We start from the raw sequence: 19,192 nt of genomic DNA, 5'->3' as shown, positions 1-19,192 counted from the left end.
GGGGAAGTACATTAGCCGAGTCCCATTATCCAGCAGCGAAGCACCCCCTAAATTATTTCACTCCACCCTCTCTCGGCGAGAAAAAGACGTACGAGCTCCTTCGCACCCTCTAGGTTCGACTCCGTCGAGTGCAGGATTTTCGGCACCAGGGCGCAAGCTGGACCCTGACAGGACATCCACTGTATCCACGCGTAGGTGATAACGGCCGATGAAGGGTTAAGAAAAGGACAGCTCGGTCGGATTAATTCGACTCGAGTTCTAAAAATCGAAGAGGGGAGTAATTAGCTACCGCTTCTCCGGGCTATGTTCCCGGAGGAGCGACCCGAAGGCGCCTCCACCCTGGGGATTAGAGCATTAGACGCGACGTCACGTCACTAAAGTCTAAAGAGGCTCCTCCGACGCTGCGTGCTCCGCGAGATAGCCCGAAGTTATTCCCTCCGCTTCGGCACCCTCGGCCCTGGCCTTCCCTTCGAATCTTCGAGCGGTCGACAATTCCAATTAGATAAACCGCCGGCGGATCACAGCTCTTAGCGGTTAAGCCGGGGGATTTCTGCGAAGGGTACCGCCCGAAATATCGGCGTTAACGCCGAGGACCGCGGTCGCCGGCGTTAACCCCTAACGACGATCGCCGATCCACCCCCTTAGTCAGCCCGAAAATCGCTAAGAATAAATCCTGGAAGAGGGAGGCTCGGACTTCTCGTGTCCTGGATTCGTTGGGACGATCAGTAGATGCTGGAATTTTCACGGATTTCTTCAGAGTCGCGGACCCCCCGCGAAGAGGAGCTGATAACACCCTGAGCTCGAACCGCTGGCCTGCGATTTAACTTTCGATTTTGACGCCCTCCTCCGACCACCCCAGTTCGCTGCTCGAAACTCCCGGCTCCGTGGTCTGAGGAGGTTTAAGGTTTAAGGTTTAAGGTTTAAGGTTTAAGGTTTAAGGTTTAAGGGAAGGCTCTCCCAGAGATCCCTCCGAGCGCGGCTCTAAGCGCTGACGCTGATCCCTCTTCTCCTCCAGGACTCGAAGCCTGCTTGGTTTATCTAATTCGAGTTGTCGACTCCTATCGGGGCTACCGCCACTTACGAGGCTCCTGCCGGCCGAGGGTGAACTTCAGCCCTACCGAATGCCGCTAACGACCCCAAACACCGACCCCCGAGTAGCCGGTTTAACGACGGAAACTAGGCGCGCAAAAATACCCTAGTGGAATTAGCCGACCAGGCCGGAGGAGCGCCTCGGGACCCTAGGACGTTCCTAGGGAATTTTCAGAATTTCCGAGGACACCTCGCTTCCAGGACTCGCAAAATCCAACGCGGGGCGAAACGTGGAGGGGCGTAAAATATTCCCATACTGCGGCTTGGGAATATTTTGAAAATTTCAAGGAAAGGATTTTTTTTCTTTCTAAATCTCAGGAAAGGTGGAATTGAAAATCCTGGACGGGGATCGTGATCCTTTGACACCTTGATTCCTTTTTTTCCGCCTCTTGCGGATAACGTTGATCCGCCGCAACGGCAAATGCGGACAATCCGGAAGGCTCTAGGTCCGCCGAGGGTTGAAAACGGTGTCGAGTTCCGCGGGACGGCGGAATCGAGTATTATGGGGTGGAAGGCCATTAATTTGACACCGGAGCTGTCGATGCGAAGGTCGTTTCATCAATTACCCACTGCGCCCTTCCTCTGCCGGGACCGATCCTCGCGATACGCCCCCGTGATCTCTATAAAGATCGATTAATAAGGACTCCGTCGCTTCCAGACTCGATATCTCGATTAATTTCTTATAGTTGTCCGGCGCAACGAAAAAGGTCCTTGGATATATATCTCGAGGGCCGCGATTCGGCGACGTTCCCGATATGGGGTGGATTTAGCTAGTATCTCTAAAAGTAACCTCAAAAAAGAAAAAAAAAAAAAGAATCCAAATTAGACGAGATTCGATAAGATGAGACGATGCGAGGGCGATCATCGGAATCATTTACAAATGCAGGCTCGTTTTGCTGGATCCAAGTTTGAAGTTTCAGGAAAGCTGGGGGAATAGAGATCGGTAGAGTCCGGCGCCAAGTACGTGCTCGATGCCTCCCCTGGAAGAATAAGGGAGTAAACCGTCACAGGTGCGCGTGCAGGGCCACGCACGTATTTCCATGGACAGAGGTCGAGGACGAGTCGAAAGCTCGGTAGAGTCGGGCGCCAAGTACATTTTCAATTTCCCCAGGAAGAATAAGGGAGCGAAACCGTCGCAGGGCTGGGGGGTGCGCACCCAGGGCTGCCGCCTTCCTTGGCCGGAGAGCCCGGACCTCCGCCAGGGGGTGGGGTGGGCGAGTAGAGGGGTTGGCGTAGCCAGGAGTCGTGCACCGGCGGGGGTGGACAGTGTACAGAACCCGCCCCCACCTTTCCGTGGCGAAGCAGAATCGCGACGCTCGCGCAAGCGTGGCACCCCTCCAGTGGGGTTCGCCATACCCCCGACTACCCCAACTCGGGGTTAGGTAGACATAGCACAGTAGCTCGCGAGCACCCCTTCGAGAAGGACACCCTGTCCCTCGTGGAGGCCGGGAGGGCAGATATATGTCCACCCTGGGCGCGAATTCGCGGGTCGTTGGTGCGCGAGCGCGATTCCACCCCTCCACCTTCCGCAGCGTTTCCGTTCCACCCGTTCCCACCCCCTCGGCCCGTCCCCCGCCCATCGATTCCGATCGTGCAGGTCGGACTCCGACCCAATAACCGGAGCCTGGCCGAGTCGACCCGGAGAAGAGCACCGGGACCAAGAAGGGCGACGAAGGGCCACCCCATGAGTGAATTCTCGTAAACCGCCTCGGCCGATAGTGCACTCGTGCGTCCGGGTCTCTAGGGTCCTCCGAGGGTCCGCAGGACCTCGAAGAGGAGGCCGAAGTCTCCCCGGTATCGCGATAGAACGTCGAGTGATCGATGATACGAGGAGAGGCGATCAGCCGTCGAGACGCTCTCAGGTAGTTTCGGTAACCCCGAAGAGGGCCGAAGGAGGGCGCCTGGTCCGGAAGGGGTTGCTGACTCTGGGATTTTTGTGTTCCAGGGTCGAACTGACCAGCGTGCCCGGGGGGCAGAATGCGATGGCGCATCTCAAAAAGCGGAAGCTCGAGGCGGAAGCGAGTCTGCAGAAGCCGAAGCAGCAGCAACAGCCCCAGCAGCCTGCACTGAGCGGGAGCAAGAAGGCGCAAGGTATCCCCCAGGGCATCCCCCAGGAGATGGAGACGGCTGACGCCGCGGCAAAGAGGCGCCGGAAAAACTTCCGGGAGGATGACATCCGGAAGTCGATGGAGCTGGACCCGACGAAGAACATGTCGCTGCCTCAGAAGAAGAGGGTCTTCGCCTCGGGGAACTCGGGTAGCCCGGCGAGGAAGTCGAGCAAGAACTGCGATGACCCGGAGGACGACGAGACGCTGATAAGGGAGACGGAGGCGGCACTGAAGAGCCTTTCCGGGAGCTGGCCGGGCCCCAGGGGGTCGTTCTACCAGAGGGGCAGCTCGGACGAGGACAAGTACGAGTCAAACTTCGAGAACCTCTTCGAGGAGAAGAAGGAGAGTCCGAAGCTGTCGCCATCCTCGGTGTCCAGCTCGTCGACGGCCAGCACCGAGGCGGGGTGCTCCCTAAAGGACGTCATCACCCTCCGGGGCCAACAGGACCGCCTCAGGACGCAGCAGTTGCAGCAGCTGCAGCTGCACTCGAGCAAGACCAAGAAGGACCTGGACGCGCAATTGAAAACCGACGACTGCGGGCCACTCCAGGGTGAGTCGGGCAAGATGCGACCAGGGGGTCCGGGAAGATCATTGGGGAAGGACAGGGTTGACCGGGTGGTCGTCGGCGACCATCAGAACCGCTCCTCCGAGAAGTACTCCCGCTACGACCCGCCGGACTTCAACGAGCTGGTGGACGACTCGTCCAACGAGCTGGAGATCGACATGTCGGACCCCACCGCCGACAAGGAGGAGGGTGACCGAGACAGGCCCGACGGAAGGGACAGGGAAAGAAGCTCCAAGGGCTCCTCCCCCCAAGGGAGGCAGCAGCAGCACCACCACCCACCGCATCACCACCACCACCACCAAGCGCACCTGTACTCCAGCTACCAGAGGCAGTACTCGGAGGGGGCCCCGAAGTCATCCGGTTCCCCCTCTACGACCTCCACCGTGGGCTCACCGTTCTCCACAGCCTCGGCCTTCCGCCCACCGGGAGGCTCCGACCACTCCAAGGCCACCTGTCGACCCACCGGAGCCACTTCCGGCCCCATACCCCCCATGGGGCCCTACCCCGCCGCGGCGACCTTCGTGGGCTTCCCGACCCCGGGTCCAGGTCCCACCATGCCCGCGCCCCAGCCCGTCCCTGGTATCCCTCCATCCCCAGAAGACAAGCACGTCTCCACCATCTCCCTGCTGCCGCTCAAGTCCCCCAAGGAAGAGATCCAGGTACCCAGGGAGACCCCCAACCCCACTTCCGCTGCAAAGACCCCACCTACTGGCATTCCCTCCGTCGCCAGCCCCGACGCCACGTCCTCCAAGCAGTACACCATCCTGCAGCCTGCGGGCATCGGCTCCAGGGCCGCCAGCGCCATCCAGGACATCGCCAGGGAGGGCGTCGTCAGCGTCGCCGCCGTCAGCAGCAGCAGCAGCGGCGCGATAGGGACCACCTCCGCTACTGGCCAGACCACTGCTGGGAAGACCGATCCCGGTCCTCCTGGGGCCTCCAACCCGCCCAGGAATAACAACCCCGGGACCAATGCTAACCCTGGACCCGCCGGTACTACCGGCACCCCCATGACCATGACCACGGCCACCGCTACCAGCGTCACCCCGGCCGCTACCACCACCATCGCCTCCACCAGCCCCGTTGCCGTTGGCGATGTCTCTACCACCACCGCCACCAATGGACAGCAGGACGCGGTTTTGAAGCTATCCGACAGGACCTTCGATGCCGACAGACCCGGCATGTCCATGTCCCCCTCCAGCCTGGGCAGAGGTGAGCCTCTCGAAAACTTCATGGTTTCCATGGTTTTCATGGTTCTCATGATTTTCATGCCGTTCGTGGACTTCTTCGATTCTTTCCGCTTTATCGCTTCGCCGGATCCAATTGCACCTGTCGAATGTCCGACTCTTCGTTTGCCACCACCCCTGGCGGACAAAACGCGTTTCGGTCCCTCCTACATCCCTCTTTGAGTTTCCCCCTTTCCGTCAACGTGTCTCCGTCTTCCTCGCCCGCGCGGCAGCGTCTCGCTCTCTCCCGGCCGATCTCACCCTCTATAAAGTTAGGGGAGTTAGGACAGCGCGGAAAATCAATAATTACGAACCGAGGGGTGATGACTCAAATGGTGAAATCAAGGTCTCTACCCCGGAGTTATTTCCAAGTCTTCTCCGGCAATAACCGTTCCGTTCCTCCGGACCATCGTGACTTATACTGAGTCATCGGGGTGTCCTTGTCCCGCTGTCCTTATCACCGAACGTTACTCCGCGTTCTGGGAGTTCGATACACCTGAACTAGAACCAAACGATCGCGAGGAGAGCTTCCCACTTTTTACTCCAGTTCTCGCGGCCGATCGATCCGTAACTTCGATCAGGGAATTAAAAAGAAAAAAAAAGTCTCGCGACGATTTTAGGACACGCGGAAAATTCAGTAATTACAGGACGAGGGGTGATCACTCAAATGGTGACGTCCAGGTTTTTACTCCAGATTTTAAGCGGGGGAAAAAAAATATCGGACCCATTTCTGGCGATATTCGATGGTCGATAAACCGACGATTACGAGACGGGGAGTGGACGGCTGGGGGAAGAAAAAACAGGGGGGAGAGGATCCCTTAAAGTCCCGAGTGACAGTCGGAGTCTCGATTGCATTTCGCGATCTTAGGGCCGCGGTGACACGCCGTGTCTGGCTAGGGGAAATTTGGGGTTGATACCACGTCATACGTATAAGCCGCAGCTGACAGCCGGTGGAAACGTGACTAGCATCCCTTCCGCCGCTGATCTACCTTATTAGCGGCGCGCCCAACGTCCCTCGTCTTTCCTCATTATCCCCTTAACGTTTCCTGCAGAGGGGGATGTTTGAAAAATTCAATCCCGCTGCCCGAAATGGGGAAAATGCTCGAGTCAAAGCGATCCTCTAGTGGCTTCGAGATCTTGACCACGTGGCTCTTGAATTTCTTCCGGCTAATTTTTGTAATTAAATTCTGCAATACAATTCTTATGATTAAATTCAATAGGGAGGAGTTCAAGTGTGATGGTCATCTGAACCCTTACCCTATCTTTTTGGGGGTGCTCCCGATAGTGGAAGAACGAGGAGATGTCGTTCCTCCGGAAATGAAGCTCATCTCGTGGGCATCGGGTTACGGGAAAAGGGTGGAGGGCAGTAGGGTGGAGTAGGAGGTATCGTTTGATTTTGTGCGGCAGCTACGATGGCTGGCGATCGCGTGCGGCCCTTCGGAGGAGCGTGTTGACACGCTATAAAGCCGCTATCGGAAAATCCGCCGGCCGCAAAACCCACCCCAGCGCGGCCGTCACCGGGAGCGAATCGGCGCTAATAAAAAAATAAACTACCCTGTAACTCAATTTTACGCCGCTTTCCGCGCGGGCTCGTATAAAGGTCCAGGACGGCGACCCTCGACCCTTTCCCGGACCCTTTCCAGGACCAGGACCTGGAAGAGTATCCCGATCACCCTCTTACACGCGGAGGAACACCTCAGCCTCCTCGTTATCACCTGCCTCTCACCTTCGCGTCCCTCCTCTACATATATTTCCCACCGTTACTAATTTTCACAATTTCCCCTCTAATTATGCGCGGTGAATTTTTTTTCATTCTCCCCAGGAGTCGATTAATTTTTTTTATAAATACCTGTACTCGAGATGTTCCCCCCGGTGACCCCGAAGAGAAGTGGCGCGATCGGTTCGACCCTCTCCTCTTCTACGGGAATGTCCGACTCCCTCCGTTCCCCTCGACCCTGGAAAAAGGAAGAAACGTCCGGCTCGTTACAACTCCATTCAAGGGACCGGCACGAGAACGCTTCTGCGTTTTGTTGACCGAACCCATTACCTTCTCCGTGCCCGTTTTGAGAAGCCGAAGAGTGGTTTGCGGAGAATAGGCGGATCGTTAAGAGACACCGAGGACGAGGCCCTCGACCGGGTCATCGAGGAGTCCAACAAAGAGTTCCTAAGAGGTGGAAGGACCTCCTGGAAGGGGACCGATTGCCGGCCTCTCATCCTGGACCAGGACCTCCCATCTTGCCCCAGGACCTCCGATCGCGGGACCGCGCTCTAAATAAAGCATGCCGCTAATGACGTCACGTGTCGCGATCCAATTTCTGGTCCAGGATCAGAAGAGGGGGGCGTATAAGCGCGGGGATCGAGGATCGGATATCCTCCCGGAGACGCGAAATGACGGCGTGATGAAGTTTCGCCACCGAGGCCGGGATCATGGGGATTAGCTCGCGACGAAGTTTCGAAAAGTGCGGGACCGTCCGAAAGCCCTCCTGGCAGGCCTCCTCGTCCTTTAACACGTGACGGACTTACCTACGCGAGTCCACCCCAGAGGGGTCGATCGCCGATCACGTACAGGCCGGTCTTAATTCGGGCTTAATCGCCGGAATTATTTGCCCGGATCGAACGCCTTGGGATTTCGACCTCCTCCGAGGACCTCCGACCTCGCGATCGACGGTTCAGGGTATAAAAAATCTCCCCCGCCGCACCAAGACTTGGTTATTCTACACATAACATAAAAATATGGATAAAACTTATCCCCAAGCTGAGTACACCTTATCACTGGAAACATTAACACGTGATTGCGAAAGCCCTAAGGAAAAACCCGGTGCTCATGAAATTTCATTTCTTCATGCCGAACTTTCCTATTTAACCCTGACTAGAACCAAGAATCGATATATATATTTTTTTTAAGTGACATTTCACGAAGACCAGGTTTTTTCTCAGGACCTCCATAATCACGTGCTGTGGTTTCAAATGATTCGGTGCATCCCGATTAATGCAAAGTCTTATCAATATTTTCACGTTTCATATATAGAATGACCCTTTCGTATCACCTTAAGGGGGGTGGTACCTCCCTTCGATGTGAAAATTACCCTGTGGGGTTAGTTCGACCTCGCGACCCACCTTTATGGTGTATCGATATCTCCCCACGGTTTATCGATACCCTGGTATCTATATCAAAGACCTCCACCTGTCTCGCACCTGTACCTATGGCAAGGCGATCCAGTTAGGGAAGGTCGGGACTAACCTCGAGGATTGCGCTTTGATTTGTTGCAGAAGGCAACAAGTGCCCGACTCCTGGTTGCTCCGGGCAGGGTCACGTGACCGGACTGTACTCGCACCACCGCAGGTGAGCAATTATCGACAATTGTGTGCCCATCTACCAGCTCGACGGAGATTATCTCCGATCCCCTGCATTGCACCCGGCACCGGAATTAATCTCCATCGAGGCTGGGTACCGATCGGAACGCGATCCCGATTTTCCACCCCAGGGTTGGGTGGTACTTTCGAGATGCCCCCTGCAGGGTACCTCTCACCTGAGCCATCCCTCTCTCTTTCTGTCCACAGCCTATCAGGGTGCCCACGGAAGGATAAGCTGACACCAGAGAGTGAGTATCGCCACCCATCGATCTTCTTACACCGTAGAGTTGCCTATTTTTTACCGCGAAGCGAGTCGGCGATCGCGAGGAAACGGAGGAAACTAAAAAAAAGAGAAAAGATAAATGCAAATGTTCATTCCAGTAAATAAATTATACTTTGTATTAAAAGGAAGTATACATTTGCTTGTTACCGTTCAATGGTTAAATGGGAAATTTTTTTTTTTTTCTCGGGGTGGTTGGAAATCCCTGCGAGAGAATCGCCGCAGACCGTCAGACGGGAATTCCGTCGCGTTTCCTCGTCCTCGCGCGCTCGCCGCGTCCTCGTCACCGGCTCCGCACCTGTCGTCCTAAGGTCTGCCAGTGACGGCTCCTGATGTGAAATAAACGCCACTTCCGGTCCCGCCGGTGGGACCGGAAGCGGGGAGACGGAAGGGGACGGGAGGCTGTGGCGAGGGCGTTTTCCGTCTGGTAGACCGCCGATATCTTCATGGTAGCTTCCGGTCGAGGCCGGTGCACGTCGCGGAGCGAGGGTCTCCCTTTTCACCTCTGTGCTTTTTGGTTTGCGGGGTAGAGAGCTTTATTTCTCTTGGTTCCACCTTAAGTTTCCGTAGTCCGTTAGTAGCCACTTTTCGCCCACACCTGACTCGGCCGGGGCGAGAGAACTAGAGACCCCGACGGGCGGAGACCCGGCATGCGCACACGTCGGAACCGCGGAAGGAAGGGAGGACACACGAGGCGACGATTTCCGGTTCCCGGCACGGAAAGGCCGCACCCCGGCGACGGATCGGCGCGGTTAGGCGACTCCAACACTGATATCATTAAAGGGCCGATCGAACCCATTCTCTTATCAATCGGCCATGGACCCGGGACTTAGGGTACACTTTCACGGGGGACACGTCACCGGAGGAAAATGTAGGAAAATCCGGAAATGACCCGACCCTTTACGTTCTGTCGTCTTTTAGGGTACATGCAGAAAAAAAGTCTCATGTAGGTTAACATCGAGGTTTGTTTCGATGTGTCGAGTGTTTCTGCGTGTACCAGGGGAGTGCCGGCTCGTCCCACGGGAACCGACCCGGTGGAGCTGGGTGGGAGGTCGTCTTCGGGGTCCTCGCCTCCCTCGGCGACGACCCTCGGCTCCCGCGGTCGCGGGGATCTCGCGGTCTCCCGCGGAAGGTCTCGAGACTCTGTCTTTTGATTTTTCTCTCTCTCTCTCTCTCTCTCTCCTTGTGTTCTCTCTACCCGCCTCGATCCGCGTCCTCGTCTTCGAGTCGGCCGTTTATGTGAACGTCCGCGTCTCGGCCGCAGATCCCGCCGTCGCCGTTCGACAGGTCCTCGCGATTCCGCGCTGTGTACGTGTGCGCGTGTGTGTCGACGTGTCTGTAACCTCGTCCGTCTGGGTTCTCGCAGTTCTGGCGATGCATGAGACTATTTTGAAATGCCCGACGCCTGGTTGCAACGGCCGCGGCCATGTCAGCTCCAATCGCAACACTCACAGGAGTTTGTCCGGATGCCCCATCGCAGCGGCCAATAAGCAGGCCGCCCGCGAGGCCCGTCACAAGGCGCAAGGTAAGGCCCACTTCCGGGTCCCCAAAAAGGCTCATGGGGGGTTAGGAGGGTCCTGGACCCGCCAGGAGACAACTAGGAGTCCCGTGATGCAAGCGACTCGCATGCGTTCGCCCCCACGGAGTGCGGAAGTAGGGTCTGGCCACTGATCTATATACCAACTGGACAGCTGATGGCTATTTATTCTCTGCAGAGGGCTTCAAGGCACCCCAGCTTGTTCAATTACAATTGAAATGACGATTACCTTCTTCCGGGAAATTAATTTGACACCTCGTGTCGGGAGTTTAAGGACACGTGGTTTTGACAGATGCGCGAGTGCCGCGACGTTAGTTGACACGCCCGTAACTAGGGACGCGGGGGTCGCCTCGAATCGTCTTTTGTGGGGTATCGGCTATCCGGTTAGTATGTAGATATCGGGGGTCTGATCAGCATCCGCCGGTCTTTTCGATAGTGTCGGGCATCCCGCCGGAGTACATCAGCACGAGTCTCCTCCCGTCTTCGATGGAGTCCAAGGTGTACCCTCAGTACAGTAGCCAAGAGGCGAAACCAGTGGCATCGCCGTCGTACGACTACTACGCGGCGACGAAAGCGGCCGCAGCGATCGCTTCGAAGCCGCAGAAGACCTCCGAAGAGAGTCCAAGAGGAAGTAAATTGGTCCCGAAGGCCGAGCCTGCCGCGACGTCCGCAGGGAATCCAGGAACAGGGGGCACCTGCTGCACCTCCCTACCCGGCAGGAGTCAATCCTCCGAGTTGTTGGTCCCCAAGTCGGAAGACGCCTCTTCTTGCCGCGTGAATTCCCCGCCACCCCCGCCACCACCCTCGTCGATCAGACAGACCTACGACTCGTACTTGAACCAGGACTCGAACTCCTCGTCGGTGTCCTCCCTGGACACGATGGGGTCCAGGTCCATAGGGGGTTCCATCCACCACCCGAGCCAGCACCCGGCGCACCACGTCCTGCCCATGCAGCCCACGGTGGCCTACCCCATGCCCATGGTGGAGGACACCAGGATGTCCCACCAGATGCCCCAGAGGTCGCCCTACGAGTCCTCGGCGATGATGGCGGCCGCGGCCATCGCCGCCACCTCTGCCGCCGTCGCGGCCGCCACCACGACCAACACCTCCGCCGAGGACCTCTACCACCACAGATCCAGCGAACATGCCAGGGCGTACATGCACCCTGCCGCTGCCAACATCGCCAGACCCGTAGTCACCTACTCCAACGAGATCGCCGCCACCAGGGGGTACGAGAGCGCCGTGGTCAGCGCCACCAACCACCGACCTTACGACCCTGGCACCGCTGCCGCCTATGATAGGTACGACGCCCAGCCCTGCACCCCATTGCAGCCCCAGACGCAGCAGCAGCTGCACTCCAGGGCCAACATGTACTACCTGGGCCAGGCAGGGATGACCCCCGAGGAGCAGGAGAGGGTCTATCACCAGGAGGCCGCCGCTGCCGCCGCTGCGGCCGCTGCTGCCCAGCAGCATCAGATGGCCATGGCCGCCGCCTCCGCTGCCGGGATGATGAAGTCGGAGGATGGTACTTATTCCGCTTTCTCCACCTTGATAACGTCATCTGGAACCGATGATCTTGCGGTACCATCATTTGAACGCCTTCTCTCCCCGTTGCAGTGAAATGCGTCACGGTGGCCCAGGTGCAGCAGATGCAGAAACCAGGGGGCCCGCCGACCTCCCCAGGGGGGTCCGTCATGGACCTGTCCACGTCCAGCGTGACGTCCACCAGTCCACAGGTGAGACCCGTAAGGACGTAGGGGTCGCTCTAAAGTGATGGATTCCCAGATAACAGGTTCCCTTTGTTTTTCGCCGGCACCAGGCACCACCGTATGGCTCCAACAGTCTTAGTCCTCAGTACGGTGGAGGGCAGACCGTCGGTGGTAGTCCTCAAGCTGCGGCCAGTCCGCATCTCACGGCCAGTCCCCAGGTTCCCAGTCCGCAGGGCCAGACCTTGGACCTCAGCGTCAACAGGCTCCACAGGTGAGTTATCACACGACACCCCAATAAATTGCAGGAAAATTACCCTGTCTCAGTGATATCGCCCTCGGCATCCGAGTTAATCGGAACTACACCGTGATATCACCTTGAATTAAATTACACCCGCCCCAATATCTGCATTTACACAATCTCCAATATATAATTCTTCCATTTAACAATTTTTTATATACGCGAAACTTCGGTCACGAGGTGCATAAAATCCTATGCAAATTCCCGCGGATTGTTATCAGTGTGCTAATTTTGCTTGAAACCTGTTATCAAGCAATTTCTGCTTTTATCTAATATCTATTTCTATAGGATTAACGAGGTTTGTTTTTTTTTTTCTTTTTTTCTGCTCTCGTTGCAGTGGAGCCCCCAGCCCTCAGTACTCGGGCGGCCACGGAGAGGCCGTTGCGGTGGCCGTCCCGGTCGGTCCAGGGTTCTCTGCCCCCAGGCCCATCGAGGAACAGACGGAACCCGTCGACTTCTCCACGGCGAACGAACCGGTCAACTTCAGCGGAGGTCCTGGCATCAGGCCCGTCCCAGGGTTCCCGCCTCCTGGGGTGCACGCCGCGGCGTACAGTCGCGAGAGCACCCCCGACAGCGGGGGCTCCCACTATATGGACGCCTACCGAGATCCCACCGGTGAGATATGGCCACGATAGAAAGCCCTTGCCTTTGGAACGACGATTACGATGATCTGTAGGCTGCCGACTCGCGACCTCTTCCCCTGCCACCCTGGAGGCCCGAGCCGCGGGTCTCGTAACTCCCCGGGTTATGGGGTTTATGGAGAGCGGACAACGCCGGGGGATACCTTGAGACATCTACTTCTATCTTTATTTATTAACCCTACTTTTTGCAATTTTATCAGATTTATTCCCTTCATTTTACTAGTAAAGGGTTAAGGCGATGGGCAAGTGGCGTCAAACAAACCTCCCTTATGAAGCTTTTCTCCGAGATGGGTGCACCGAATCGGTTGAAACTTTGCAACGTGGATACGGAGAACATAAAGAAGGTCCCGGAACTCGGGAAATTTCATTTGTTATTAAAAAATGTTGAAAACACCTATAAGGAAATTTTCTAAAAATTAAAATTTCAAAGGCGTCAGGACCTTCCTTACAGTCTATGTGTTCATGGTGTAAGGTTTGAAATAATTCGGTACACCCAGTTTGGAGGAAAATTTCATAAACGAGAGCTCTGCGTCCCCACTTCCGCACCACCTTAAATTTCCGGGGAGTTCAGATTCCCGCGGGTCTCCTGGGTGGTTTCGCGTCGAGTTTTGGGGTCTTTCGCGTGATCAATTTGACGAGACACCGGCCGAAAATGAAAACCCGTCCATACATCGGCAGGTTGACGTTTTAGCGCCGGCGAAACGTAACACGCTTCCCGCGATGTGCCAAGAGAGGAAGAGGGAGAACGGCGACCGCGAGCGAGAGCGAGAGAGAGGGCGGCCAAGAGCCGGGGGTGAAATAGAACAAAGAGCTCGATGCCCCGGGGGCCAGGCTCGGTTACAACCCCCGAATAAAAATTCACCCGAACGGGACACGACCCCCGTAATAGGCACCTACCTATCTGCCCACCTATATCCATCTCCCACCTATCCCTCCACCCCTCTCGTTCGACCCTCTGCCTTGATACTCGCCCCTAGGTTCATTGAAAAAAAAAATAACATTCCGAGGAATAACCTCGCTTCCGATTTTACAACCTGAAAAAAAAAATGAAAGAAGAGGCGAGAATTAAAATTTCCCCCTGAAGCAAATGTAAACCTGGAATTCACCCCATTGCATGAAAATTGGTATACGTGAATTTGGGGATGCTTGAAAGAAATGTTGAATTTTCCCCATAAGTCGTTTTAAAAATTGACAAATATTGGTAAACGTCACTTGGGGGTGGTTCAAAGAAATGTCATGAATTTACCTCGTTGATAATTTTGATAACCAAGGAAGATTAGTGAACGTTAATTTAGGGGCGGTTAAATAGGATCTTCTCTCCCGTTTCCACCCAGTGGATGTAATATCTGTAGACGGTCAACCGCGTCTCTTTGGCTCCCCTTGCTCCGCACCCTCTCTCTGTCTCTCTCCCTCCCTTCTTCCGGGGGGTCTCTCCTTCCTCGTCCCTCCGATTGTCCGCCCGACGCGTCCCGTGCGGGACGGCGCCATTGTTAATTATCAATATTTCGCGTACACGAGGCAAAAGTTCCGCAGTCGCAGTACGCCGGTATTGTCCCCCGTCGACGCCGGGGAGTAGTTATTGAAATTGAAACATTCGAATACATCGCCGACGCGCCGCCGCGGTCGACCCCGACCGAAGTGGGGCCGGGGGCGGTCGCCCCCGGCTCGACTTATTCCGAGCCGAATCGCCCAGGGTAGCGAGGAACTCGTCCAGGTCGGCGAAAACGAGAGTAGCATGGAACTGAAATAAATTGGACACAGCGCTTCCTCGGTATGAGGGGCAGTTTGAGTTGGTCCAAGTGAAAGAATTATCCTTGGAATGAATAAAATATTTCTTTGGGTGGTTGAATTTTTTTTTCTTTTTCTCGGGGTAGGAGTTCGACCCCGAGGTTGACAAGTCGCGTTAAAGGGTTCCACGTTAAAGAGTCGTTCCATGGGAAGGAGCGACCGTAGAGCACATCGCCTCTGTCCACAGGTTACGGCCCCATGAGCCCTCACCCTGGGTATGGGATGGCGGGCGTCCAGGCGGAATACCCGGCCAACACGTACACCCCATATCCGACCGCGGGCTACAACTGCGGGGCGACTTACCCCGGGGGCCCCGTCACCTCCGGGTACCAAATCCCCGCAGGATACACCCCGGCGCCGTGCTACAGCATGCCGCCCCCTCAACACACCATCGGCACCCTGGACAAGCCGTCGAGCAAGGACGACAGGTACGCCCCCCACCGTATCCGTTCCCCAGGCAGGTGCGAGTGCGCGGGCTCTCCGCAAAGAAAAAAAAAAAGGAAATTCCGCAAACCCTTAAGGGCGTTTCCGCGTAATTGGCCAAGTTCCCATAGAACGCGAGAGGCTGGCCTCCCCCTACGGGGGAGGACGATCGCGGATCGGAGGCCGCTTCGACGGAGGCGGCGAGAGAGCGCTCGCCCGCCTCCATTTTGTTAATTAAAGTAATTACTCTTCGTAGCGAAAGTGCCAACCTTATTCTAATTGACGTAAAGCTCGGCGGTGCAGGCGGAGGCGAAGCGGGGCGGATTGCCGAGGGAGGATAAGGTTAGAGGAGGTTGGGATATAATCAGTTGCCACCGCACTGGATTATGGGGCGAGACCCGTCCCGCCGGGGTTAGAACCCGGAACACCTCGGCGAGGCCTCTGGGAAACTGCCACGCTCCCTTGCGCGCCTGCCTTAACCTCTCGAAAATTTCGAGCCTCCTCCCGATCGCGCCGGGTCGCCGTCGAAACGCGTCGGACGTTTTGCAGGAAATGTCTTAAATGTTGAGCCGAAAACGTCACAAATGTTGATCCGAAAACGTCACGAATGTTGATCCGAAAACGTCACGAATGTTGATCCGAAAACGTCACGAATGTTGAGCCGAAAACGTCACAAATGTTGATCCGAAAACGTCACGAATGTTTAGCCGAAATGGGACTCGCTTTGGAAAAGGTTCTCGAGCTCGGGTTTTGTCCGGTGTATGGCGTTCTCTTATGGGGGCCATATTGGTCCTTGTCTTAACTCCCGGTCTCGACGGGACGGGGGTCGGAGTACGAATTCGGCCGGTCGGAAAAGTCGAGAGTTCCGAGAGGTTGGGAGGTAGAAGTGGTTAGACGGCCGTAAACGCGGTCTATAGCCGCGTGCCTACGCGCTGGCGGCGTGATTGCACTCAAGTCTCGACCCGACCCGGCCCGACCCGGCCGGACCCGGCCAGACCCGGCCAGACCCGGCGCAGGATTCCCAGCAATATCGTGGCCACTCAAGGGCCATCGAGGTTCCTCATAGCCGTGCTCCTGGTACACCTACGAGAAGGCGGAACACTCCAGCCGATCCCACCCGAGTGCTCTCCGCTCCTTCGCCCGCTCTTCCTCCGCCACCCCGACTCCCGAGGGCCGCACCTGGCGGTTGCACCGCGTCAATTCCGCCCTGAGGTTGGCGCTTACAGTTTTTCCACGAGATCCTTACGCAAATTGAAACATTCCTTATCTAAAGTCCTTACGAATGATTCCGTACATAAGGTCCTCATGAAACGTTCCAAAGTCCTTTCGCAAGGTCCTTACGAAAGATTCCTTACATAAGGTCCTCGTGAAATGTTCTAACGCAAGGTCCTTAGGTGAGGTTCTAACGTCAGGTCCTTCCTGGTTCTACGACTTCCTTCCTCTCCTCTCCAGGAGCTTCGCGGCCATATCCGAAATCAGGGAAACCCGCAGGTCCTTTTCGCGCTCGTCGCCAATAATCGGCCCTAGACTCGGGCTCCGAGATCTCATAATTGATGTGTCGGTGCAGTATGAACGCGAGGCGGCAATCTTTGAATTTCGTGGCCCGGCCCGCCCCTCGTGGCCGCGACGGCAAGGAGCTGATTCAGTGTCCCACGTCTTCCTGCGATGGCATGGGTCATGTCTCGGGGAACTACGCTACCCACAGAAGGCAAGGCACTGCGACACGATCGACATCGACATGGACACGCACGCACGCACCCCTGCACGCACCCCTCCTCCTCTACTTCTCCGAGTCCTGGGGTGAAAAAAGAAATTCACCGAGCCAGAGCAAATATATCCCTGATCGGTGCCAATAACAGCTAATTCAAAGAATAATTACTCGACTCGACCGAAAGCCGAATATTAATTATGCCCGACCTTCCTCCGGAATGGTCACGACTCATTCGCGTTAACTCGATGCGAAACGTTATTCTTTGTCTCGAAGGTATTATTCTCTGGTTCTAGGGATCTTCTTTTTTCCTCAAGGTGCTAACGATAAGTGTCGCCCTTCCCCGTGTATATCTCTCTCTTTCTCAATACCCATCCGAACGTTAATTATCGTTCCATAAGAATCGGGGCCCGAATTTGCAGAAATTCATTGTTACGCACGGTGCGCATGCGCCTCCTTGTCCCCTTTTATTATTGGTCCCTCTGTGTCTCTACACTGACCCGCGCCTACGTTATTACGATTGTGTCAGGTGTGTAGATCAGTCCATGTTGAATGACCCTCCTACCGATACCCGACCCCTAGGAAAAGGGCACCGCGAGAGAGAGATATCGCGAACTCGACGGTGCCCTCGCCAGCCTCGAGTGGGCAGCTTCGTAGCGAACCGGACACCGAGCGATGACCATGTCAGGACAGAGACCGTCTTAACGACTTCCGGAAAAGCTACGGGGGGCGAAAAGAGTGGCCCTCGCGTCCGCCTCTGCGTTATCGATATCCCGACTTTCCGCCCTCCGGGGCGAGCCCGACTCGCGAGGCCGGCCAACCAGGTTCACAGATTCGACCCTCGAGATGAAAAGACTCCTAACGTTTCATTTCATACAATTACACCTAAACGCTCCAATAGAAAGGGTCGCGACAATCCTTAAAGCGATACAAAAGCATCGCCGAAGGTCTGCGCCCAATCGTTTCAAACCTTACAGCGTGAATATGAAATTCATTTCATACAATTACACCTAAACGCTCCTATCGAAAGGATCGCGACAATCCTTAAGGCGATACGAAAGCATCGCCGGAGGTCTGCGCCGAATCGTTTCAATCCTTACAGCGTGGATATAAATACGCCATAAGGAGTTCCCCGAGTGTCATTAATTTCTGAAGGTTTTTAATATTTCCTCAGGAAAATCCCCGTAGCCTCTATGTTCACGTTGCAAAGCTTCAAACGACTCGGTACGCTAAGTTTGGAGAAAGCCTGCGCGATTGGCCCGGATATCACTTTAGCACCCCCTTAAATTAAGGCGGCATCGAGATTTCTTCATCCCTCGAGTGTTGAATCTGGCGCCCCGGTTGGACGGCGTCTCGGTGATCCAACGAGAATGCGTCAATTGGCAATCGGCGGGTTTCACTGGGGTCAGGTGTGAGTGTCTTCCCCGTTCCTCCCTTTCGGTGTTCTTGGAGAGTCGGGACCGTTGCGGGCCGCAACGGTTCGGGAACTTTCCTCTCTCGCTCCTGAGTCTCGTCTCGGAGTGCACGAGCGACATCTCGCGAGGGATCCAAATGGAACACGGCGTTGCCACTTGCATGCCACTTCGTTTATCTACTCGTTCCTCCTTTACTCGCCTGTAGGCCTATTCTGTAACCGGGACCGAGCCTGGAATCCAAGGAAAGGGAGATCGATCGCGAATTCAAGATGGCGGACCTCCTCCTCAACGCCGGACGGCACTTAAGAAGGAGCCCCTCGACCCGTCGACTGTCAGAAATTCTGCATCTAATTATTACATAACCATTTAATCTAAATAATTCTAAACTATCCCAGCAGTCGACGCGTCGAGGTGTCGCTCCATTTCTACGTTAAAAATTCCGGTAAACATTCCTATTTTCGATCGCAAGATCCCGCAATGCGTCGCGTCCGACACTCGTTACCGTCACTCCGTAGAAAGAGTTTAACATTGTCTATTTAATTAGCTACGTCCTACAGAATTGGCCTATTGGTTCCTGGACCTCGGTAGAGATCCCCAGAACGATCGTCCTTGTCGTAGGGAATTTTATCATTTTATAAAACGAAGCCTCGATCGCTGGTCTCGACCGGAGTCCAGGGCCTCGTCCATTTCCTCGTTCGCCGGCTTTTTTTCGCGCAGAGGGAATCGATCCTTGAGCATTTGGTATCGATTGCTTTAATCCCAGCTCGGGAGACGATCGGTTTGCGCTTTCGGAACGCCCGGGAATGATTTCCAACTCGAGTTCACAGCCGGCGTTTTGGGCGGCGGGGTTTAAAGGGACGCCGACGCGGTGATTTCAATGCCGGCGATCCCCGAGGAAAAAGGCCCGCGGGCGGACAAGAGCGGGACTTTGCAGAGGGCTCCGTTTATTATCAATAAATGGACCTCGTTGCGATTCCCTGGCAACGTCGCAACAGGTGCATGCGAGATATTGACGTGCCATTTTGACACCCCCGAGGTGCTTGCTCGGCGCCAT

The 19,192-nt window shown here is 55.7% G+C and overlaps 1 protein-coding gene across 1 annotated transcript in view; it reads left to right on the top strand.

The window, feature by feature from the left end:
- LOC105696735 (mucin-12) overlaps positions 1 to 19,192 on the top strand; it is a 32,232-nt gene that overhangs the window by 6,680 nt on the left and 6,360 nt on the right. Inside the window, exons 3-12 of the mRNA XM_023433095.1 lie at positions 3,035 to 4,971; positions 8,256 to 8,328; positions 8,547 to 8,587; positions 9,986 to 10,144; positions 10,593 to 11,681; positions 11,774 to 11,892; positions 11,976 to 12,136; positions 12,501 to 12,778; positions 14,780 to 15,020; positions 16,583 to 16,723. Coding sequence (XP_023288863.1) covers positions 3,035 to 4,971; positions 8,256 to 8,328; positions 8,547 to 8,587; positions 9,986 to 10,144; positions 10,593 to 11,681; positions 11,774 to 11,892; positions 11,976 to 12,136; positions 12,501 to 12,778; positions 14,780 to 15,020; positions 16,583 to 16,723 — 4,239 coding nt within the window. The remainder of the gene's footprint in view (positions 1 to 3,034; positions 4,972 to 8,255; positions 8,329 to 8,546; positions 8,588 to 9,985; positions 10,145 to 10,592; positions 11,682 to 11,773; positions 11,893 to 11,975; positions 12,137 to 12,500; positions 12,779 to 14,779; positions 15,021 to 16,582; positions 16,724 to 19,192) is intronic.

The sequence above is a fragment of the Orussus abietinus genome, unplaced genomic scaffold, assembly GCF_000612105.2.
Source record: "Orussus abietinus isolate OABI.00-Male unplaced genomic scaffold, Oabi_2.0 scaffold16, whole genome shotgun sequence".
In the NCBI taxonomy this organism is placed as follows: Eukaryota; Metazoa; Arthropoda; class Insecta; order Hymenoptera; family Orussidae; genus Orussus; species Orussus abietinus.
Note: the sequence above shows the minus strand (reverse complement) of the source record. Positions and strands in the feature narration are given on the sequence as shown.